The 24,422-nt window shown below is 46.9% G+C and overlaps 1 protein-coding gene across 9 annotated transcripts in view; it reads left to right on the top strand.

Moving 5' to 3' along the window:
- The window catches only part of TSKU (tsukushi, small leucine rich proteoglycan), an 18,929-nt gene extending 1,411 nt beyond the window's left edge, over positions 1–17,518 (top strand). For 2 of the 9 annotated variants that reach the window (XM_019008237.2, XM_019008238.2), the window contains exons 2-3: positions 1,493–1,577; positions 14,145–17,518. In XM_019008237.2, coding sequence (XP_018863782.1) covers positions 14,152–15,210 — 1,059 coding nt within the window. In that variant the 5' untranslated portion in view covers positions 1,493–1,577; positions 14,145–14,151 and the 3' untranslated portion in view covers positions 15,211–17,518. The other 7 variants (XM_015642710.3, XM_015642717.3, XM_015642728.3 and 4 more) reach the window with 6 other exon arrangements.
- The last annotated feature ends 6,904 nt before the right edge of the window (positions 17,519–24,422 follow it).

Below are 24,422 nucleotides of genomic sequence, written 5' to 3'. Positions count from 1 at the left end.
AAAAAAAAAAAAAAAAAAAAAAAAAAAAAAAAAAAAAAAAAAAAAAAAAGAAGAATGAAAGAAGCTGCTGGGTGTAACTTCTGAAGCAGGAGGTCAAAGCCCGGGGTTCCCCTGATATTGCACACACCCTGTAAACTTTTAAGCAGCTCCCAGGAAACTTGTTATTAATGCTGCAGTCATTAAAAGGCGCAGCCCACGGCAGATTTATTAGCTCAGTAAACCACAACACGTGCCAAGCTCTCTGGAAACAAAAGGGTCTGTCAACTTCACTCCTCCTGCTTGGGATTTGGGAGGGCTGGGAGGGGCGCGGTGGGGACGGAGCCGGTGGCTTTTGTCGCGGAGAAGTGGCATCGCCTCCGCTAGCCAGCACGGCTCGTGAATGCAATTCCGTGGCAGCGAAGGCGCTGGAGCACGGCTGTAAGGAGCGCACAGCGAACCCTGCTGAGCTCACGGCGCTCGCCGCGGCAGCGGGACGAGCAGCCCCCGGTCTCCCGAATGGAAAGCTTTCCCCGTGTGCCTGCCATGATAAATCAGCTGCCGTTCTCCTGAATAACAGCATTCACTGAAGTTACAGTAGGAAACTTGTCTGGGTGGACACTGTGCCATTGCTCTGCGGAGAGCGGCCGGTGCCGATCGCTGGCCTTGCGCTGAAATATCGCATTGATTGCCGCTCCGCAGCTCGGCTGGCAGCGCCGGGCTATTGCAGCCGGGAGGAACAGGGCGAGCACCGGGAGAAGAGGCGCCGGGGAAAAAGGCAGGGTTGGACCGTCTCGCCGATCTCTCCGGGAATAAGAAGCACGCTGGATGTGTTAGATGCTGGAAGCACCGGAGGAAGCTGGCACGTCCCTGGGAGGATTTGCAGGCTAAACTTGGCCGGGGGCTCGCTATCGGCAGCCAGGCGCTCGCAGGCAAAGCGGGTCAGTGTGTGCCATCGCCCTGGCGCGGGGCACGGCTCTCGTCCCATCGTGACCCGAGGAGCCAGTCCCAGCCCCTGGCCTGGAGAGGACGTGGGAGGTGCCTGCTCCCGCGGGGGTTATAAATGGGCCGAGGAGGAGCTGCCGCTGGGCTCCTCCGGAGGCGGTGGGTGAGCGCTGGTTGACACCGGGGCAGGCAGGAGGCTGGGTGGCAGCGCTCAGGCGGATTTTCCCTTGCGGCATCCTGGGGCAGGGCAGACGCTGCTGGTTTGTGAATGAATTTGAGCAGCTGCTGTCAGAGGCAGTGGGGAGCAATAACAAAATGCCTGGAGGGAACGAGGACGTGACAGACATCCCAGGGGACATTAATTTCTGATGACAAGCTGGACTGGCAGGAAAGGCTGCAGGGTTGGAGTGAGGGTCTCCTGCACCCCTATTCTTTATAACTAAGAATTTGCAACTAAGTACAGGGAACAAACCAGCATTGAATGAATGAGAAGAAATTGGGAGAAAAGGGAAAAAATATGCAGAAGTTTTTAAGGATTTTTGTGGATTTTTATATATTTTTTTTTTAGTAGAGGGAAAAGCATCCTGTGCTCCCCCAGCCACACAGTGAGAAGCAGTGCGTGTCACCCCTGTGCAAGACCGAGCTGGGAATAAAAGGTGAGCCACTGTCTTCCGGAGGTTTAGAGTTTTCCCTCCATCCCTAACTGCTTTTCTTTTATCCTCTTTCAGTCTCTCCTCCTTCCTCCTCCTCCTCCTCCTTCTCCTTTTCTGTTAGCTGGTTGGTGGGGAGAAGCAGAGTCTGGAGGGTGGGATGAGACAAGGCATCCTTGTCCGGCAGCCCTCCTGACCCCTGCACCCCCAGGCTCTGCACGGTAGCCACAGCGCTGGCTGCCTTGGCAGGCTATCAAAAGAAACTTCTGAACACGGAGATGTTGAGGGCTGGGAAGAGATAAAGGCTGGCTTAAGCAAGCTGTTTCTTGCCTTAAAACTTGGCACCTGGACTTATCAAGGCAAATGTATGAATGGCTCAGCCATTCATTACAAGGAAATATTGGGATTTTAATTTTTATTTCAATTTTTATATTTTTTTTGTATATTTTTTAAATTTCCTGGGAGTTTCTATTGTACTCATGGTGTGCAGCAGGGGGGAAGGAAATATGTGCTCTGGGAGTCTCCCCAGCCTTCCTGTCTGTTTGCAGACACTGCAAGAGATTAAACCATCCTGGCTGCCTTAGCATGGGACATTCCTGAGTTGCATTAACCAGGCTGGAAATCTCCTGTCAGAGCAGCAGCAAACTGGAAAAAAGCACTTTATCTTCACCATAGCAGAGAGAGAGCCATGTGCTGTGTGTAATGTCTGAGTGCCAGTATCTGTGGGGTTCCTTTTCCTTCCCCTTTCTCCCTTCCTGATTCTTTTTTCTTGCAGTCTGTCTGAAAAAAAAGTCTCTTCTCCTTTCCCCTGAATCTTGCCAGCAGCTCAGACCCAGGGGTGGGGAGAGAAATTACAGAATGGTCTGGGTTGGACCTTAAAGATCATCCAGTTTCAACACCCTGGCTGTGGGCTGGGACACTTTCCACTGGACCAGCTTATTCAAAGCCCTGTCCAACCAGGCTCTGAGCGCTTTCAGGGAGGGGGGCTACATTTTCAAGGAAGTTCTTTTTTTACTTCAAGTAAGATAATCCTCCTCAGGAAAAATTGAGATTCAAACTCCTGTTGTGACTGATGGGTCAAACCGATGTGATTCCTCACATCTGAGGTGACACATGTGCATGGGGCTTGTGTCACCTGTCTCCAGGTGGGGCAGGACATGTCCCTGACTCCAAAAGTGCCCGTTTTCCTCCCATCCTTGAGAACGATATGTCTGTAGCAGTTGGCATGGTGAGGGCAAACTTCACAGAGTAGGATGGGGGAGATCCTTTCTCCAAAGCACTTTAATCTTACTGCAAAAGCTCAGTTTGTATCTGTCCAGGACCAAAACATTGCAACCTCCTGCAACTGATCTCAGTTCAAAGAATTATATGATCGTAGGGTAACTGAACCTGTCCAGTCTCATCCATCCCCTTCCCTCTCCCCTGGCCTGGCTGCCCATTTTTCAGAGGTAAAAGCAGGGTTGCTGTACCTAGATTGTTCAGGAAGGCAAGAGCTGGACATGGTGCCCAAAGGGAGTGGTAACATTTGGCTGGACCAGTTATGACAGTGGCAGTGTTGGCTGAGGACTTCTGTGGGGTGAGAGCCACAGGCCTTGTGCTCTCTTCCCAGTTAAACTGGTGGGAATTAAACCTGGGGATGGTACTACCATCCCCACACAGGAGTGAACACTTCTCTGACCTCCTGTTAGTCATCCTTAAAGTGTTGGGAAGGAAACTGAGGCACTTAAATGGGGACTCATGGCACCATCAGTGGTGAGACATTGGTCCTGCTGGGGAAATGGCTCTCCCAACCCACTTGAGATGATCTTTCTCCAAAATCCTCCACCAGCCAAGAGGGACTGGAGAATCTTGGGCCAAGGAAGGGATGAAAAGAGCTGAGGAGATACTGCACATCATGGGGGCAATGAAGCATCATCTGCAGTGGGAATCATGGTGGGCATGACATTCAGCCTGTAAACCCTTTATCAGCCCTACCTACACCCCTTCTCCTGCCCAAATGCCCCCTTCCCAAACCTTATAGGAGACTCACTGGGTGAGTCTCACATAAGCACAGTCTCACATGCTTCACTGGGGTGGGGACAGCTCCTGAAGCCCCAGCTGGTGCTCCACCAAACAGTTTCACTGGCATTCATTATTTGCAGCATCACGTTGCAAGAATTATTGGAGAGTGAGAGCAAAGAAAGGCCATGAGGAGAATGAGATGGGAGCCTCCAGCTGTGCTGTTTACAACAATAATGGCCAGGATTGTATTTATTATCTCCTCAGTGGAGGGTCTGCAGCTGCATGCTGAGAGCCACAGACGGCAAAGGGGCCCGGAGATTATTGTGCATGGAAAAAAAGACCAGCCACAAAAATAAATAAAAAGCCCACAGAGAATCCCTGGGCCAGCTGGAGCAGTGCCAAGGGGCACCCAGCTTAACCCCCGGTTTTGCCCTTCCTCACTAAAGTCAGCAGCCCTGCAGGGCTGTTAGGAGAAGGGAGATTGGCAGCTGCTGCCTTTCAGAGAGCTAAAGCTGCATGGGGTCCTCTTAAAATCCTTCTGCCAGGGCTGAAGGTGTTGCCCAGCCAGGTTGAATTTCTTTTCCCTATGCTTTCTCATGATTTTTTCCTGTGCTGGCTGCACCATGACAAAGGCATGCTGTTGGAGGCAGTACTTGGACCTGATCTGAGCTACCTCTGTTGTAATGGATTTGATTCTCTTAGAGGTCTTTTCCAACCTTAATGATTCTATGATTCAAGGAGATAGAGCTGTAAAGCCATTAGAAATACAGGATGATGAGGCTGTGATGAGTTGTTTGCTCTTGGTGTGTTGTGTCTCACCAGGGAGAGCAGCGGCATCAGCCTGGGATGTATCACCTTCTCCTTCCTCCTCTCTCTTGTTTCCTCCCCCCTGCCTAGCTCATCTTCTCTGGGGGAACCCACCCATGTCTACCCACACAGCATGGTCTCTGCAGCTCAGGCAGGTCCTCTGGGGTGATTGGATGCAATCCAGATCAGGCATGTGGGGTACACATCCATAGGCATCGTGCCTTTCCCTCATTGACCACACAGCTGCTGGTGGGTCCTTGCAAACCTGCTCTTCCCTGGCATGGAACATGGTACATGCCACCCCAGGGATGCCATTCCCAGCTGGGCACAGTGACATGGCTGATCAGCCCTTCTAACAGCTAAAACCAGGTATCCATTGTGGGTAGGAGGTTTCCTCTCCCTGTGCTGCACCTCTTAACATTCCTTGCTGGCATATGGTGTTCATCCTGGAGTGCATTCCTCTGGAATTATATCATGTCTCTGGGAGGTGGAGTGTGGAGAAAAAGTATCATCGTAGCAGGAGCAAGCGCAGGAACTGTCTGGGGTTGGCTATCAGGTGTGCGTCGCCAAGGGCTGAGGCTCCAGGAGAAGCTTGTTAGGATCGTTTTCACTTTCAATAACAGACTAGTTAGGGAAGAAGGAGGGTTTAATCCTCTCAAGGTTATTGCTGTGATTTGGATAAAGCCTGGGTACTTTCAGGCTCCCTTTGTGCCTCACAGTTGGTTTTTGGGCACTGGAGGTGATGGGGCAGGTAGCTTCACCAGGTCTTTCCACAGCAAAATGCACTAGGACTGGCACAAAACTCTGTGTAAACCTCTCCTTTGGCTATGAAGCACCATGTTGAAGGGCTGGTCTGTTCTCGAGTTTGTGCCAAAATAATGGAGACCTCCCATTCTGGGGCATGTTGCTATGATAAAAATTCTGTTTGGGCCGAGTTTGAGATGGTTAAGAAAATATTTGTGTTCCTGGCAGAGATGAAGTCTCTCTTATACTCAGTGAGTGCCAGGGTAGTGAGGCCTTCTGCTCCTGGAAATGCTCACAGTTGAGCAGAGCAGGGAGGACGAGAAATAGGAGCTGTTAGGGATAAAAGAATTCGGGGTGGTCCTGCTGGCAGTGATTCTAGAGCAGGAGAAAGTCCTGAGCTCGTACATCCCTTGCAGGCACCTGTTTGAATCCATGCATCCCGGGCTGCTGGGAACCAGTTACAGCTGCCAACACTCCCAGTTTGAGTGGTTCTGCAGCTGGAATTGCCAGGAGGCAATGGTGGGGCTGGGATACTCGCATCCTGTCTGCTCCCAGAAAACCCCGTGAATCCCTCCTGGTGCTACACCACTCCAACACCTTCCTTCCCCTGCCCCCAGCCTCTCAGGAGGCCTGGCAAACAATTTCCTTTTGGGAATGCCCCCTCTGGGCACAAGCACAGTTTGACTTGAGGCTGGAGAGCAAAATTGCTTTCAAAAGCCACGGGAGACTAATTCCTCCACCTGGAAATAAACTGCTATTAAGCTGACAGCTTTCTGGGCTAAGCAGAGAAGTGGGAATTTTCTGCAAATCCTGATGCCACGGTAATTTAATTCTTAATTTTCCTGTGCTGGATGTGGCACCAACATTTTCCCACTAGAGGAAAAATTCCCTGGAGTTGGGCTGCTCTTCCCTCACAAAATGTATCTTTTCAAGGCACAAAGCTTTTAGTGCGGCAGAAATTGCATTTCAGCAGCGTATGTAAATGAGTTAGAAGTTACTGTATGGGCTGGCAGACCTGCCTGCACATGTTTTCCTTTTGTCAGATCCCAAAGTACACCACCCTGCACCTTGAGTTCCTCCTCCAGGGGGAATGAGGGATGCCTGAGGGGGAAGATTGCACAAGTGGAATAAACTACTAGCTGTTTTAAGCACTAGGATGATAAATTATCTGTGGCCTCTTGCAAAGCAGATGGGAATTGTGACATTAACAGTTGTAACAAAGTTTATTTTAATAGGTCTTTCAATTTCTTTATTAAATAAAAGATATTCTTTTTACATTTAAAAAAAAAAATAGAGTAGAGACTTTCAGCCAAGCAAGCATTGCAGTGTCTTTTCCCAAGTCATAGGACAAGAGGAAACAGCTTCAAGTTGCACTAGGGGATGTTTATATTGCAAATTAGGAAAAATTTCTTCACTGAAAGGGTTGTCAAGCATTGGAAAAGGCTGCCCAGAGAAGTGTTAGAGTCACCATCCCTGGAGATATTTAAAAGATGTGCAAATGTGGCACCTGGGGACATGGTTTAGTGGTGGGTTTGGAGTGCTGGGTTAACAGCTAGATTCAATGATATTCAAGGTCTTTCCCAACTTAAATGATTCTATATTTGAAAACAGATCCATAGTGTGGAGTTGTGGGGTTTGAAGGTGCTCCCTCTAGATCACACATCTTCTCTGTAGCCCATGTGGTGGGTTGAGGGGCTGCTTGACTTTGCCTTTGGGGTTATGAAATGCTTTTGATGCTTGTGATGCTTAATTTAGCTTTGTCTTTGCTAATCTTATCTATCCCATCCCCTGTAACATATACAAAAATCTTTCTTAAAGGATAGAGAACATGGTTGGATGCTAGAAAGTCATTGCAGTCTTGGCTCAGCAATTTCTGTCCAGAGAGGAGGAAAGCAAATGGAAATAACCAAGATAGAAAATGTGGAATGGCATCTTGTTTTTTTGTTCTTTGCCCCTTCTGGCTGTCCACAACCTTTATTACATGGGATTTGGTGAGATTCAAATCTTGCAAAGACAGACTTGATGCAGAGCGGTGGGGTTCTTGTCCAGATCAGGAAGTAGCATCTTGTCTCTGTTTATGCAATTTTTCCACTCCTCACTGGTTTCCACTTCAACATCAAACTGTTGATTTTAACTCTTTGAATGTGACCATCCAGGCAATTCCTTACCCACTGAGTCATCCAACCATCAAATCCATGTTTCTCCGTAGAGATTAAGATGTGGATCAGTGTCAAATGCTCTGTGTAAGTCCAGGTAGATAATGCCAGTCACTCTTCCCTCATCCACCAGCTCTGTAACTGTGTCATGGACAGCTGTGAAATTTGTCCAGCAGGATGTGCCCTTAGTGAAGTCATGTTGGCTATCATCAACCACCTCCTTATTTTCTGTGTGCTTTAGCAAAGTTTCCATGAGGATCTGCTCCGTGATCTTGCCAGGCAAAATAATTAAAGCATAAAGGAATTCATAGCGAAATCTTTTATTATTATTATTTTTCTTCTTGCATTCCTTGCATTTCATTCTGATTTTTCCCAGGGAGCAGGAACATGGAGCAAAAAGTGTTCAGGCACCTGCAGGATGTCTTTTCACTCCTGCTCAAGCCCTTGGTGTCTCTTTACATTAAACCATAAGGGCTAAAGTCACCCAGTGGGTGAGTTTCCCCTCATCCTAATGCTTGCAGGCACTGGTGAGGGAAATAGGGCTGAAAATCCCTGTCTTTATATCCTATTGGAAAATTTGGGATAGCTTTGCTGTTCTAAGCAGCTTTCCAAGTCCCATAGATAAAACCATCAGTGTGAAGTGAAAGGTGATAACTTATCCCCTAAAAGCGACTTGTGCAATGTCTCTGGATGGAGGCCTCCATGAAATCAAGTGCAATTTGGAAGAGCCAAGGGACAGAGTCTCATCCTGCTGAGAGAGTTACACCTAGAGTAACTCCACTGAACTCTTTCAAGCCCATCTAACAAATGCAGGATCAAACATAAAAACCAGATACTTCTTGGATTCCCATTAGCTCTCCTCTCTCTAAACCCCAGTAGTCTCAAACACTGAGTATAAAACCAGGACTGTTTGCAAAGTGCTGCCCAAACCAGCAAATAACAAAATGTAACAAGCGGGTCAGAAAACACTGTTCCAATTTACAGCAGCATTTTTTTGTGAGTGTATATTTAATAATATTTACTCATAAAGTATTAAATGTTATTTAATAATATTTATTGAGAGTTCTTTGCAGCATTTGTGTGGCGAACCCTTCTGCAGGAAGAGCCAGTCTGAAGCAGGCGAAGCAAAAGCCTGAATGACCTTTACTTTCAATAGATTCACACGAAAAAAACAACAACAAAAAAAGTGTAACCTTGTCAGCAGCAGTCTCTTTATTATGGGAGGGGTGTGTGTCTGCAGCAAGGATTTAATGGTCTCTGGCTGTGGGCTGGTTTGAGCTAGTTTTGCTGCCTGCTCAAATTGGCATCTGGGATCTGGAGACCCGACCGCGATTGCATCTGTGGCGTCACTTGGGCTCAGCCGGGAGAGTCCACACTGGAAAAGTGTAGCTGCTGCTAGTGCTGCACTTTAGTCGGTAATTATTCTAATTTTACAGAATAATTAATGGGTGGAGAAGGGGGGGAAAGGTCTCTTATGCAATTTTGTTGTCGAGAAGCAACTCTGGAGCGTTCTGGTGCTCTGGATCTGTTGTCCCAGCTGCCACTTAGCCTCCAAGATATTTAAAAAGAGAAAGAGCCAGAGCCAACTTTTTTTTTTTCCTTCAGTCTGGAGGATTTATGGCCTCTATCATAACCTATGCACTTGTTTCACTCTCCAGTAACATTCTTTTTCCCCTGACCCCAATTAGTGCTGGCAGCCAAGTGGGCCTGGTGAGCTTCACTATAAAGACTTGGTTTTCTTTACTTGGCTGATAAAAGAGACCAAAGACAATCCTAAAATTTTCCTCCAGAAATATTGTTGCTAATCCAACTCTTCTGTCCTGTCCTAGAACAACAACTGTATTTGGGACAGGTGGACTTCAGCTCTTCCTTTTTGCCTTTTTTCTTTGAAATTTTCCCTACTTGCTGCTGAGCCAGAATTAATATTGGCAAGAAACATGGAAAATACCAGGATCTGTCCATACTGCCTTAAAAGATTCATGTCATATCTGATCTGGTCTAACTGTGGGCTACTGTGGAAACAACAGATTCTCTTTTCCCCACTCCTGTGTGGGAGCTGGTAACCCTGTGGATGGTCACCTGAATTTGTCAGAATACTGACCCAGGAAAGGGGAAAGAGGAAGATCAGAGGGGTTTTTGTTGGATCAGTGAGCCAAACTGGTTTATCCAAGTGCACCTGGTTATTGGGAGAGACTAGGGTTTGGAAGATGCAGCCAAGAGTGGGGTGGGAAGCAGTAACCAGGGAGACTGGGCATCCTACTCTGTCATGGACAAGAGAGAGAGGGATATCTCCAGGGATGTGCATGGCCTTAGGTTGGTTTCATCCCCTTCTAGAGCAATTTCTTTCTCTTCACCCCACTGTAGAGACAACCTGGTGTTTTGGGTTTTTTTTCACACTTCTTACCCATGTACCTCAAGCTTCATTGGGTGAATTTGGGCCTTTAGCCCCAACCCCAGCTGCATTTCAGACAGTACTTTGTTCGTGTTGAAGGAGGCTGAGGGAATGAAGAATGGGGCAGCTGTTTCCTGACTCCATCAAACAGCAAACTTTAAAACACCTCCCCTTGTATTATTCCTTTAATTAGTAATTGATTTTTTTGCCATGGGGAATTCCAGCTTGGTGGTTGCCAGGGCAACTGGAGGTAGCCTAGGTAGCATCCTCTTAATATCCCCATTCCCAGGGGGACCAGGCAATGGGCTTCCATCCAGGGAGGGATGTGTCAGCTGATCTCCCTAATGAGAAAAGTCTTTAAGGGAGAGGAGAAGAAATCAAGTGCAGTGAGAAGCATGAATTTGCAACAGCACCATAACAAAGCTTTCCTCTCTCCCACCTCACTCCCTGACCATCATCTGAGGCCTGCCATTCCTCTGCACTCTGCTTTTAATGTTTGGCTGGGAAATCTCAGTGTGAGTTTTCTGTGTGAGTCCTGCCACACAGCATTGCAAAGGATGAGCATGGTGGGGAGAAGGCATAAGGGCAGCCACAGGCTAAAGGAGAGATGTGGGATCAGAGGAGATCTGGCATCCTGTAGGAGCTTGGTCTGACACTGGCTCCATTTGCCACCACAGGCTCTCCTTAGGTTTGTCCTGCAGAAAGGATGAGCAAGATATCAAGACCAGAGCCCTGCAGTCACTGCAGGCACCTGAAACGTGGGGGGAGATGTTGCACCCCCAGCAGCTCCTATTGCAATCTGTGGGTTTAAAAAGACCCCTAGAGCTGCCAGATGGCCAAAACTTATCACTGGGATCTCTCCATACCTCAATAGCCCAATAACTCAAATGAAGAGGACATGGCTAAACCAGCCCCAGGGTGGGCTGCTTTCTCCCAGTGGCTTTCCCCTCACTATCTTAGGTGATGGTGCTGGTAGTTTCTTGTTCATGGTGTTTCCCTAGGTGAAACTCCTCAGTGCTGCAAGAGGATAACTCCTCTTCCTTTTACAAGGGGATACCTTGGCTTTCTGCCTCTATCAACAAAGCAGCTGGTGGGCAGCAATCCAAAGGCATTTTGGTGCAGTTTCCAATACACACTGTACACAGGACTGTAAATGCCTGCGGTGTGTTTCTTTCCCCATTTCAAAGAGAGCTATTAATTGTTCCACACAATGACAAAACATGCCTGTACCTGACTAAGCTCTTTGCCAATTATCTGGTAATGCAGGAGTCTTTTTCTTGGACTGGAAGATGACCAGTAACTTTATTTCTCCTATCTTTTATCAGAGCTATTAACCAAGTGGCATGTTAGCTTATGATGCTCCATGCTGCTCCATAAGGGAGTTTCTAACTGGTGCTAATGGATTGTAGCCCATCTGCAAAGCAATTGCAGAGCCAGTAAGGGAGAATCTGTGGCAGTGCTGTGAGGAGGGAAGAGGCAATAGATGCTGTGCAAATACTTCAGCTGAGCTTTGTGTACTGCATTTCAGCTGTGTAATGTTTTGTCTTTACTGCTGGCTGAAGTGATGGATGTTGCAGTGAGAGTCACTGTATCTGCCCACTTCTGGCAATCATTTTTGAGGCTGATCAGAAGGGGAATTCCCATGTCAAAAGGGTTTGAGCAGCTGCATATCAAAGCCCAGCACCATTTTTCAATCTCCTCTCAATTCACAGAATCATAGAATAGCTTTAGTTGGAATAGACCCTCTAAAGGCCACCCAGTCCAAGTCCCTGCAATAATCAGGAACATCTTCAACTGGTCCAGATTGCTCAGGGCCCCATCCATCCTGGACTTGAATGTTTCCAGGAGTGGGGCATCTACCACTTCTCTGGGCAACCTGTGCCAATGTTTTACAACCTTCATCACAGAAGACTTCTTCCTTAGGCCTAGTCTGAATCACCCCTGGTTTAGTTTAAAACCATTATCCCTTGCCATATCACTACAGGCCCCATCAGAAGTCTGTTCCCAGTTAAATTAGGGCTTTGGATTTTGTCCTCTTACTTTTGTTCAGATGCCCAAGAAGGAGCAAATGAAGGTTTTAGCAGTGCTCAGAATGTAAAATTTCACACTGGTGTGTCTTTGGACTTCCTGGTGTATGATCCAGCTCCCACCAGAGCTAAAACAATTCTATGAGGAAATGAGCTGCACTTTTGAAGGAGAAGCTGGGAGGTCCTTTCCATATAGAGATATCAAGTGGGAATTGCCACTGGGTAGGATTTGGGAGGAGAAATACCAGTAGATTGGGCTGATACCAATGTAGGTACTTCCCTGTACATGAGATATTTAACATTTGAGGTTTTGCAGTTTTAGTTTACAAGGAGTTCCCCACTGCTGTAACTTCCCCTGGTAATAAAACATTTCAGTGCAATCCAAATGCAGCTTCCTGATAAAATAGAAACAGTAGTATTTATTTTAGGAGGGACTGCAGAAGGCAGCAAGCTATATCTGTGTGCACAGAACCAGAGGGGCTCAGCCTTGATGTCATTAGGAAAGGGATATCTGGAAAAGTGTCTGCAGAGAAGAGCCCTACCCCCTATGTCCCCTCTGCATACATAAGTGTTTTCTCAAGAAACAGGTGAGATGGGCTGAGGCTAGGGCTTGTCTTACCAATTTTCTGTTGTTCCTATAGAATAATGGACCCCAAGCTGGCCATTAGAAAATGTTTAGTTGCAGGCAACCTGGCCAGAGTCTCAGTCTCTGCTCTCTATTTGCAGGAGATCTGGGAGACACTGCTGCACAACTCACATCAGTGACCAGGACAGTATTTTTGCAATCTTTTTCCCCACTTTGCACTTTTTTTTCTGCATTGACAAGTAGTCCCCAGTCAGTCTCCTGGGAATGAGAGCAGGGTCAAGAAGACCATGCTGAAAAGGGAGAGAAATTAATGACAAGGGATGGGTGAGGGGAGAGGAAGTGTGAATTTCTAGGAAATGGTCTTGGGAAGGTGCAAGAGCTGTGAGGAAGGAATCTCAGCCAGATCAAAGGGTGTGTGGGAAAGATGATACTGCAAGGAAGTTAATGAAGTGCTTTAAACAGTGATGAGAAAGGTAAGAGACCAGGAAGACTGAGGTGAGGATGGAAACATTCATGTAAATTTTACTTTTTTCTTGTTAAATGAGCAGTTGGCACATGAGTGTCTGCTTATGGCCAGCAGCATAGCCAAGGACCAGTGCTGATGGATCTGCTTGTCTTGTTTGGTGAGATTTTTTTGTTTCCAGCCTTCTGGAGACCTTGTTTGTAAGGCACGAAGAGTGCAATGCATGACTACAATAGGAACCAGTGAGGACAGTCCTTGCTGCCTCTGCTGACCTGCAGGATTCTGACATGCTCCTATGTAGCCTCTCCAGAGACTCGGAGCTAAAGATTCTTTTGTCTGTCTCTTGAAATTATGCAGCTGTTGTTGCCCACTGTTGTGTGGGTGATTTGTTAGGATGTCATCTGAAGAGGTTCAGCAAATCTGGAGGGTGCAGATCAGCTCCCTGCCTCTCTTGTGTGAGATGATGGAGAGACAGAAATGTCTTGGAGGGAGAAGGGTCAAAACCAAAGCAGTGGAGAGAAATCCTTGCTTACTGGCATTGTTAATCAGAGAGAATACTTAATGCAATTAGCAGAGGCTCCCCAAAGACTCTATATGAAGCAAATTGTCTCTCTCCAGTGGTGGCTGGGCCCACTGCAGCAAAGGCTGGGTTAGGCTGAACAAGCCTTGTTTCCTCTGCTCTGGTAGGAGCTGCCACCAGGCCAAGGAGGGTTGTTTTTAGCCACCTGGTACAAATCCAAACTTCTAAAATTTGCATCTGAAGTCCAAGAAAGGGAGGTGTGATGTCTTTCTGGGCAGTAAGGAGCTGGTCTTTTCAGCTGTTAATCCTGGATGTTGTTTTGAGGATGCTGTTGCCTGTATGAAATCTGAATGGAATTTTGGTTTCTTGTCTCCCAGTAAGGCCTCTAGACACCTTAGGCTCCCACAGCCTAAATTATTTCTCCAACCTGACAATGCAGGGCCCTGAAGCCAGTGCTCCCAAATCTCACAGGAAGGCCCTGACATGAAAGATGTCTGTGTGCTGAAGTTTGCCAGGTTGTGAAATGATTCAGTGTTTGAGCTGTCACTTAGCTTCTTCCATGGTCCACTTAAAATCATATATGTTTGATAGATCATGCTTTAAAGCAGCCAACTTTTCTTACAGCTCATTTCCAATTTTGTCTTTATTTGGTTATGTGTGTAAAGACTACTGACCCAATTTTTTTCTACATTAAGTTGCCACTGATTCATAACATGAGAGAAAAAGTCTTTGGGATATCCATGCTTTTCAAAGGTATGCTTAATCTCTCCCTTTGTAAAGAGAAAGGTCAAGACTGTATAAGTCAAACAGTTACACATCCTTCATCAAGTAATTTCTACAGCAATTAAATCTGCTTTTCTATTGTCTTGTTTTCCAGGAGAACAATGCATTTCCTGGCTTGGTTCAATTTGCTGCTTCTCCTTCCTTGTTTTGGTACCACAAAAACCTGCTTCCCTGGCTGCCACTGTGAAGTGGAAACCTTTGGTCTCTTTGACAGCTTTAGCTTGACCAAGGTGGACTGCAGTGGAATAGGCTCACACATTGTTCCTGTCCCAATCCCTCTGGATACCTCCTACTTGGATCTATCATCAAACAAACTGGAAACAATAAATGAATCGATGCTTACTGGCCCTGGATACACCACCCTGGTGAGTCTTGACCTGAGCTACAACAAAATTGCCAAGATTTCCTCCACAACATTCTCCAGGCTTCGGTACCTGGAGTCCTTGGATCTGAGTCATAACTCTCTGGAAGTCCTTCCGGAGGACTGTTTCTCCAGTTCTCCTCTAAGTGACATAGATTTGAGCAATAACAAACTTTTGGATATAGCTATGGACATTTTTGCTTCAAAAGGTCAAGGCAAATCCCTCAATGTGGATCTATCCAATAATATGCTCAGCACAATTACAAGGCACCATGAAAAGAGCATTCCAAACATCCAGAACTTAAATCTTTCTGGAAACAGGCTAACATTTGTACCAAACCTCCAAGGCATTCCTCTCCGATATTTAAATCTCGATGGAAACCCTCTGGTTAAGATTGAGAAAGGAGACTTCATGGGGCTGAAAGACTTGATTCATTTATCCCTCAGTGGCCTGCATGGTTTTAGAGAGCTATCTCCTCATAGCTTCAAGGAACTCCAGGCTCTCCAGGTTCTGGATTTATCCAACAATCCCAACTTGAAGTCGCTGACTGCTGAAGTTATCTTTGGTCTGAACTCCCTACAAGAGCTCAACCTGTCTGGGACAGGCATAACATCCTTGCCAAAGACTCTGCTGAAATACCTGCCTTCCATCAAAAGCATCACCTTAGGGAAGGACATTCAGTGTCTTAAGACCATCAAAGAAGGACAGTACCACCGACAAATTGGGCTGACCAAAAAGGAAGTCCTCAGTTGCTATGACAGCCATGGATCCGTAGCAGCAGCACCTTATGTTTCGTGATGAAAGCTGGGGAGAAGGAGGAGCGGGGCAGGGAGGGTGGGGGGCCATGGGACTTGTACAGGTGTCGGACTGAGATGGCTTGCAGTGTGCCTTTTGTAAAACTGTCAATAATTTATATATTTGTATTTGCCAATAGTTGACTGTTTGTGGATTTTATAAACTCTCAAATCTCAGCCTGCGTTATCTGCAGGATCCAGATTTTACCCGGTGCATTGAGGTCCTCACTCATCCTGTTGGCTCAAGAGCAGTTTTCCACAAAAACTGGAATGCGTGTAGCCCTTCAAAGTATCAAAAAAAAAAGATGCAGGGACAAGTTGCTCTGCAGGTCCCAGGGCAGAACAGTCTGTCTGGAGCAAATGCTTCGTGCCTCAGACACATTTGTAGGAGCAAAGCTACACCTCTGGAGAGCACACACCAAAATGTATCAGCTCTGTAGCTGCTTGCTTACAAACCCATGCATCATCCTTCTTTTAATTATTACTCTCCAAAATGTGCCTTCTGGATGCTGCCTTCATTAGCAGCACCCTGTTTTCTGTCATGCACTTTCAGTCTTGAAGAAACATTTCCAGACAAACCTGAATACAGGGTGCACCCGGTGTGCTGGGTTTTACATGTTATTTGCATAGCTGTGCAATGAACACTGAGTAAGTCGAGACATTTTCCCACCCGTTTCTCCTTGTTTTCCCACCTTGATCCTTTTCATGTCTAATTAACTTAGGTCTGGCTTTGGCAGCCTCCCGTCTTCTCAACCTCGGTGAGTAGCCTCCGATGAGAGAGACTGCAAAGGGAAGAGGTCATGTAGGCTAGCTCAAAAAAAAAAAAAAAAAGGAAAATAATCCCTCTGCCCTTTCTTGGGAAGCTTGGAAGGAAACTCTAACAGGGATTTTCTTGATGACCTTATCAAACCAAGATGAAGTCCTAGAGGATATGAGAGTAGGTTGTTTCCAGGCTGACATTCCCCATCTGAACGCAACATCTGCAGCTCATCTGGGCATATGTGAGGCAACTTGCAGTGCCAAAACACTTCTGAGAACATGCCAGGGGAAGAATTAACACTGATGCATGTGGCCCTGGAGCACTTTGCTTATCAGAGAAAAGATCTTTGGGGTTTTTTTCCAGAGTTGTGGCTTTTCTTTTTCTCACACAGCTCTTTGGTTGCCAAGTGAACCTGATAAACAGAAATCTCATGAAAAGCCTGGTCCTCCAAGTTTTACTCATTTATTTCCTTCCATTGCTGAAATGCTGGCAAAGGAAAACCCCTCTGGACCCTCTTTTTCTCCAGTCTCAGAGGAAGTGGGAGAAGGCAACACAGCATGACTCAATACCATGTGTGAAGCCTTCAACTTGCTTGTAGGAGCAATGGAGGTGACTGCTGAGGTCTGGTCCACATCTGGCATGCTCTGTCTGGGGGGATGGGATGTTGTGGATGGGGGTCCTGCCCAAGCTGATCTGCAGTTTGGTCTCTAAACCCAGCCCTGCATCAGGGCCAGTTTTAATGTTTGAGTTAGGGAGATCCATTTAAAGGTGATGCAGATATAAACTCATCTCACAGCTGTCTTTGAGAGTGTTGGAAGAAGCTCAGGTTTTGTCCTCATACCCCTAAAAGTCTTGGAAAGTGGAAACCCTGTTGCCCAAACCTGCAGACTCCATAAAAGTCAGAGTCAACACCTAACTTTGGATACTGAAACTTGGTACTCCCATATTTCCATCTATCTACATTTCAATAATTTGTTTGGGCAACTTAGGGTGGGATTTTTAACCCTTCCATCAGTTTCGGGGATTTTTCCCCCTATACTGAGCCGTTGCAATGTTTGACCAGCCTTCACAATCATAGGAAACATACTGATTTTCTTAAAAAGGCAATGGGGCTGCCTATGGGCAGAGATCTGGAGGGTAACAGAAACAAGCTGCAGTGCAAGACGGGGCAGTTTGTGAGGAAAGATATGTGGGTTTTACTGGATCTTGCCTTTTTAAGAGAATTATTTTCTGCTGGCAGAAAATGTATTTTTTTAAATGAAAGCTGTTTACTTTTTTAAGCCTGTACATAGATGAAACATTACGGTTATCACCTCCTGTCAAAGTTACTGTCTTTGCAGCACTGTGGTAAATTTAAAACCCAATGTGACAATCCGATTGAAGACTGCAAGATTTCCTTGTGTAATCTCACGCTAGCTGCTAGCTAAACTAGTCTTAGCAAAAGCTGGCAAATACTGTCGCTGTGTTTGTCTGTTTTTTTAAAGAACCTCTGCAGCATTGTAAGGCTTTGTGATTACTCACAATATAATAAAGTAATTTGGAGGAGAATAAACCCAGCTCCCCCAGATTTATTGCTTTAGTGCTGAGCGGGTGGCAGCTGTCGCTGGGTCTGAAATGCAACGCAGCTTCTCTCCTTGCTCTGCTGGTTCCCACCGCCCTCGTGGGTGTTGCGTCTCCAGACTGGGGGCAGGATTTGTCCCATGATGCTTGGCTTACTGTGCTCTTCAGTGATGGAAAGGCTTGACAGCTTCTCTGGTTGACTTGAAGGAAATTAGGAACACATAGCTGTGAAGCAGCAGAAAGCATGTGGTGCAAATTCCCTGCTCCAGGACCTGCTCCAAAGCTTGTGGAGCAAGTGGAGATCATGGATTTGAGCAATCTGGGACATGGTCTGCTAATGCTGCAAGACTGGATTTGCAGCAGGTGGGGTGATGTGTGGAGACCCCACAAGACCATGGAAGTGTTCAAGAACACGTTAGATGTGGTGCTTAGGGAGAAGGTTTAAGGGTGGACTTGGCAGTGCTGGTTTAAGGGTTCAACTTGATGATCTTAGAGGTCGTTTTCATCCCTATGGATTCTATGATTCTGTGGGGGTAGGAGGGAGCAAAGGGGTGCAGAAGTGATGCCACAGCACAGAAAGCTGAACACTGCCAGACCACAGTGCTTATAGCAGTGAGACACACGTAATCCAGTCTCAGTACCCTCCTCTGCAGAGCTGGGGCTCCTGAAGAGGGCTAAGACCATGCAGAGCCATTGCGCCTAAAGAATAAATAGAAACCTCTCTGGAGGTGTCTTCTTGCTCTTAAATACAAAATTTAATTTTAAAGGTTTCTTGGTGCTGTGTATAAAATGGTGCAATCAGAGACCCACTGAGGAAACTGCCCCGGGAAGCTGCAATGTTCCTGTTCCTCCCAAGCCGGAAGGAACAACTGCCTCTTCCACCCGAGCAGGCAGACTTGCAGGCTGCCTGGAAGAGGCTGTTGGCTCTTTACAACAAAAGATAAAGTTTCCCCAAAATGCCCTGTCCTTCAGGATGGCATACAAGGTAGTCAGACAATATCCTGGGGTGTGAGATCACCAGGGAAGGCCAAATCTTGCTCATAGAACTATTATAGACTGTAGGGGAAAAGCCACCACCAACAACCATTAAGAGATGACTGCTTCTCTGGTATCCATCACAAGGCTGTGACCATGAGGCTACAGCACCACACCCCTTGGGGCTGGAATCACTTCTGACCTGGAGTGTGGGCTCAGCCAAAATGGTGGAGAATGTCCTCTTCTCCTGGGGAAGGACAACGTCCTGGGACCTATCATGGGTTCTGAAGGTCTCCCACCTCCTTGTGAATGCCCCACATATGTGATGCTCCAGCACTGTGTTAGATCTTGTCCCTCCTGCTACTCCTTTGCCCCCTTGCCTTAATATCTTATTTTGCAACTGGTTTTTATTCATTATTTAATTAAATTCTTAATTTATTATTTCAATTACTGATAATTAAAATATTGATTTGATTACTATTTCTTATTTAAATAGCCTTTCCAAAGTCCTCTGAATGGGAAGAAACAGGCAAGCCTCTACAAGCAACATGAGTCCCCACATTGCCCATTTAAGTCCCTTCTTTACCAGCAGGGCACAAACACCTGAAACAGCACTGATGTCCCCACAGAGGAGGAAGGGCACATCGGGGCACATCAGGCTTGGATGAGTTGAGGAGGCCCTCACTCAAGCTTCCTGTCAGCTTGATAACATGGTATGAAGGACACCTGGTGTCAGGCATCAACAGCCACCCATGCCAGGAAAACCACCCGTGCCAGGAAAACCACCCGTGCCAGGAAAGCCATCCCTGCCAGGAAAGCCATCCCTGCTAGGAAGGCCAGCCAGGTTGGTTAGATGCAAGGTTTGGATGTCTCCACCAAACCAGCTCAGCTCCACGGTCAGATATGTTTGCCCTGGCAAGCAAGATGGGCGTTTTAATTACAGGCTCAACATTTTTAGAAGCAGGAAAACCTCAGCAGAGGCTCGGCAATAAGGCCAGGCTGGGTAAGGGAGGAGGAAGAAGTGAGTGAGCTTGCATTTGCTTGCGGTGTTCTGTCTGCTGGAGAGCTATCAGCATCTCATCCCTCCTTTCCAGCACATGGGGAAAGACAGGGAGAGTCACTTCCCCCCATCTGCCTTGTGCCCAGGGCAGCACAGGACAGAATTTCTTCTCTTTATTAAAGAACATGCACCTCCCAGTACCCAAAAACTCTCATTTTCTTCTCATCAATCTGCTGGAACCATTTCTCCTGGCTGTCAGCTGTCAGCCCACAGAAGTTCCTTCCTGACTGATTATGTGGCTGACTTCATAACAGCAGTAGGTGCTGTCCATTTTAAAAATAGCTGCTCCTCTGTACATTTTCCATTTTGCAGAAGGTTTTTATTTCCAGCACGTTTGTTTCACACAACCCTGGCTTGGTCAGGCGGGAAAGCACAGATGCACTCTTGCCATGCCAGAAACTAATGCTGCATGGCTGGGCATAATCCTTCTGCCTGCCCTGGGATCTGCCTCCTAGGAAAGTTTTGAGGCAGTGAAACCCTCTGACCCATGCATGTTTATAGAGTATTATTCCTGCTTCATCACCCTGAGATTTCCTCTTCCTTCCCTTTTTGAGTGGACAAGCAGACCTGGGAACCTGATTAAAAGGTGGAAAATTGGAGCTGAAACTAGGCCATCAGATAAATCCTTTCCTGTAATAAGTGGGGAGTTGGAGTACTGGCCCTTAATCACAGCCTTTGTCTCCCAGCATTTGTATGCCTGTGTGCACCCATCCTCACCGCCAAAACAAACCCACCCCCCTCCTGCCCCGTCCCCACCCCTGCACTCACCGCCTTTCATTATTGGAATTAAAATAAAAGTGGTTCATGCTGCCACAGAGGAACACCCGGGAGAAAGCAACAGCCAGGGGCTGTGCATCCCTCGAAAAAGCCCTGCCAGACAAAGGGGTTTGGGCAGGGGAATGTGCTGCCACCCTGCCCAGCTCCACCCACTCCAGTGCCTCTACTCTGGGCACACCGCAGAAGGGTTAATCAGCCTGAAAAAAAATCCTGGTACCTTTCTCACCACCCTGGTGATGTCCTTTAACCCCTGCTGCTGCCCGTCTGGACCTCTGTGCCACATGCTCCCCTCCCTCCTCTTCCTCGTCAGTAGTAGAAGTGTCACAGCACTTGCTGATAATTGACTGTGGCCGTGCTGGGAATTTGAACCTACATTTCAAAGAGATTGTTAACCTCCTTTTCCAGCTCTTTGAACTGCTTTGTTTTATCGTAGGTTAAAGGAAACACACGGCTTCTTCCTCCCAGAGCTGCTTTTGATGGGAGCATGGCACATGAGGTGGTGGGTTTTTACCAGCAATGAAGTTGGTAGCACGGTGCTGCTAAGTGGCATGGGATGATGCATTTTGGGGCAATCAAGCTGCCCCTTGAATTCAGAGGGGATTAAATGCAAATAAATGGTCCAGAGGTGGGCAAGGGACTGGCAGAAGTATGAGACATCCCTGTCCTGACATGACATGGGGCGGGGGGGGATTCAGCCAATGGAGAACCTAGGAAGGGCCACAAATTATGGGTTGCTCACCCAGAAACTAGGTTAAAGCCCCTCTACCATGCTGGACTGGATACACAAATGACAATTTTTATGGGGTGTGTTTGAATGGGTGGTGTAAGTTACCCTGTGACTGCAGGGCATTAGAAAGAGGTTGTCCTGACCTTCCTCTACATTAGACAAAAACTGGAATTTGTGAAGCCCTTCAAATTATAACAAAAAAGATCAAAGACCACCAGCTTCCATGCAGATCAGTGAGCTACACCATCCCATCAGGCCATGCAGTCACTAAAAAGAATGCACAGCTAGAAGAGGATGGTTGTCTGCAAAATTAGCACTCCAAGTCCCTCCTCCCAATAGTAACTAGACTCTAAGAGTGGTGGCTGTATCCATCTTAGGTTCAAAACATGTGTTCTGAAGGCTCCCAAGTACCCCTCAGCATCTTGCCTACTTATAACCTAAAATTTGGCCCTGGTTGGTCTGCTGTGAAGATAAATGTGTGTGGGACTATGAGCTGTTGGACTATTAGATTAGACAGTGTCCTGAAAGACAAGCTCTGCATCACCAGAGGTGTCACCTGCATTGATAACCCTCCACTGACCACAGGGGCCATCCTTAGGCCTGTGGTCATTCTCAGACCTGTTAATCTGCTGTCTGTGTCAAAGGTAAGAAACTTTGGAAGAGGGCATAGCTTTTCCTGTGAGATGCATTTCGGGGAAACAGCTTCTAGTCTGGTAGTTACCTGCAGCCTCCTTCACAGGAACACAAAGGGCAAGGTTTTCCCCTAGTTTGCTCCTAATCCTAATCACTGGTGTAAAAATTCTTCACCTTCCCCAGAGATATTCACTCATGGAATTTTTCTCATTTAAATTTTTAATGAAGTGATAGCCTTCAAAGCCCCCCTTGCCCAGCAGCTGCCTGTTTGTCAGAGTGCCACCTGGGACCTGCATGCCAGGGACTGCAGAGGTGAAAATCCTCTTGAATAAACAGGAAAGGGGGAAGGCATGCAACATATACCTATGATATCCCATGAGAAATGCCTGGACAATCCATGGTGGCAATCATGTCACAATGCTATTTTTACCACTGTTTGTTAAATGTCCTGTGTCAACATTCTCGACCTCCCAAGGCAAATGCTTCACTGTGTCTGAATTGGAAAGGATCCTGCCCCAGGGGTCTTGCAAACAATATCCAAAAAGGATATTGTCAAAGAAAATATGAGATGATTAATACTGTGTTTCAGTAAGTTTTCCCCAAAACTCACCAGTGTTGTACTTTTTCCTTGGCCATTTTAGGAGCCCACAATGACTCCATCAAGTCCCTACCTGCTTGCCTTAAGATGGCCCTAATGATGTGACAAAGCCTTTTGACAAGCCAAATGGGCTTCTGCCTTTGGAATTTATTTCCCAGCTGGGTTTGAATTCCCCAGTGACACACCTTTTCAGCCTAAAACATTCCCCATAAGAATATTCTCGTCTTTACTTCTGCTCCTCAGCTACTCAGCACATAGAAATCTACACTCACACACAAATCCCTGCTCCACAGAAAAAGTGAAGACACTTGGTGATAACAGGGACAGAGATGCTGTTCTGGAAAAGAACACTACCAGGCTCACAATGGGTTTGGGGTTTATTGTTTTGTGGGGGAAATAGTGCTTTTCTGAGATGACTCTGCAAATACAGCTTACTGGGTTTCAGCACCCCAGGGAAGCAGTGTTAGAATGGTTAGAGTTGGAAGGGGCCTTAAAGTTCAATAATTCCAGCTCCCCTGCCATGGACAGGGACAACTCCATTAGACCAGGGTACTCAGAGCCCCATCCAGGCTGGTTTTGAACATTTCCAAGCATGAGATGTCTGTAACTTCTCAGGACAACCTGTGCCAGTGCCTCACACCCTTACATCTTCCCCCTTCCTGAAGCTAAAAGTCGGATCTATAAAGTATGCATTTTTCCAGTATCCCAAGGCAGAGTGGAAGCCCCACAGCTGTCAGGGATCCCATCCTAGTGTCACCAAAGGAATACTGAAATTACAGTAACAGCCCCAGCAGCATAATGGAAATGAGGTGGCCATTTCAGTGCCACAGATCCCTGTATTATCTGCTGCAGAAGAGAAGTTAGTAGCCCAGTCTGAAGCAGCAGTTTCACATGGCAGAGCAGCTATGCAGTTTCCAGCAGAGCTCTGGAGCCAGCCAACCACCATTAGCCTAGTTTTTCAGCCAAGCAAGGAAGTCCTGGCTCTTGGCAGGCTTATTAGCTTTGGCACTGAGCTCCTCTGACACCCAGCCAAGGCACTCTGGCTACAGCTGGACCCGCCTGGCTTCTGTCCCACAAGCTTGGGTCTCTCCTCATCACACCTACCTACGCTCTTGGTTCAGCTTGGGAAGTGCAAGATTGTGTGCCTGACAACCTGAGCAATGGGGATGGCTTCAGATTTGAGATTAGAGGGGCTGTTCAGACTCCAAACCTCTTGTATATCTGAAGATCCCTGAGGCTCAAACACTTCTGAGCAAAATACTTGCTTTTCCAAGAACAGAGTTTTCCTTCCATCTTACAAAGGTGGTGCTGGGCATAAGCAGGGATTAATTTGTTATATTTGCCGTTATCACTTATCTTCCCTCCTTCAAACTCTCAAGATACATTTGAAAGCCTAAATAAAAGATGCATGGCTCTTCCCAGGGATTGAGCTAATCTCAGAAACAGTCGGAAGAAAGGACAAAATCTCCAAGGCCGACAGGCTCTGGAAATCCACTACATACTAGATCTTCCCTGATGATTGTGAAACTCTTCACTCAAAATTTAATCATAGAATGATAGAAGAGTTTGGAATGGACTTTAGAGATCATCTACTTCCAAGCCCCCTACCACTGGCAGGGAGACCTTCCACTAGACCAGGTTGCTCAATGCCCCATCCAGCCTGACCTTGAACATTTCCAGGGATGGGGTATCCAGAGCTTCTCTGGGCACTTTGTGCTACTGTCTCAACACCCCTATAAAGAACAACAAAAAAATTTCCTTATTTCTCATTTAAATCTTCTCCCCAGCCTCTAATCTGAATCTTCCCCAGCCTCAGCCTGAGCAGGTGACTCCTAGTCTTTACCCCCGCAGATGTGGTAACGAGGTGATGAAATTAATGACTGACAAGATGCTGAGTTTCAGCTATGTGTGAACTGCTGAGCCCCTGCCGAAGGCTGGTTCTCTCATTAACCACCTTCCAGCCCCAGGCACTGCCTGGGATGCAGCAGATAGTGTTTTTATCAGCTTTGCAGAAATTAACTGGGGGATCTGCTCTTCTCCCAGGCACCTGCCACCTACCCTGTAGGTAAAACAGGGAGCAGACAGCATGCACAGAAAACAAAGGGGATGTTCTGTTGGGAAGAGAT

The sequence above is a fragment of the Parus major genome, chromosome 1 (genome assembly GCF_001522545.3).
Source record: "Parus major isolate Abel chromosome 1, Parus_major1.1, whole genome shotgun sequence".
Lineage (NCBI taxonomy): Eukaryota > Metazoa > Chordata > Aves > Passeriformes > Paridae > Parus > Parus major.
Note: the sequence above shows the minus strand (reverse complement) of the source record. Positions and strands in the feature narration are given on the sequence as shown.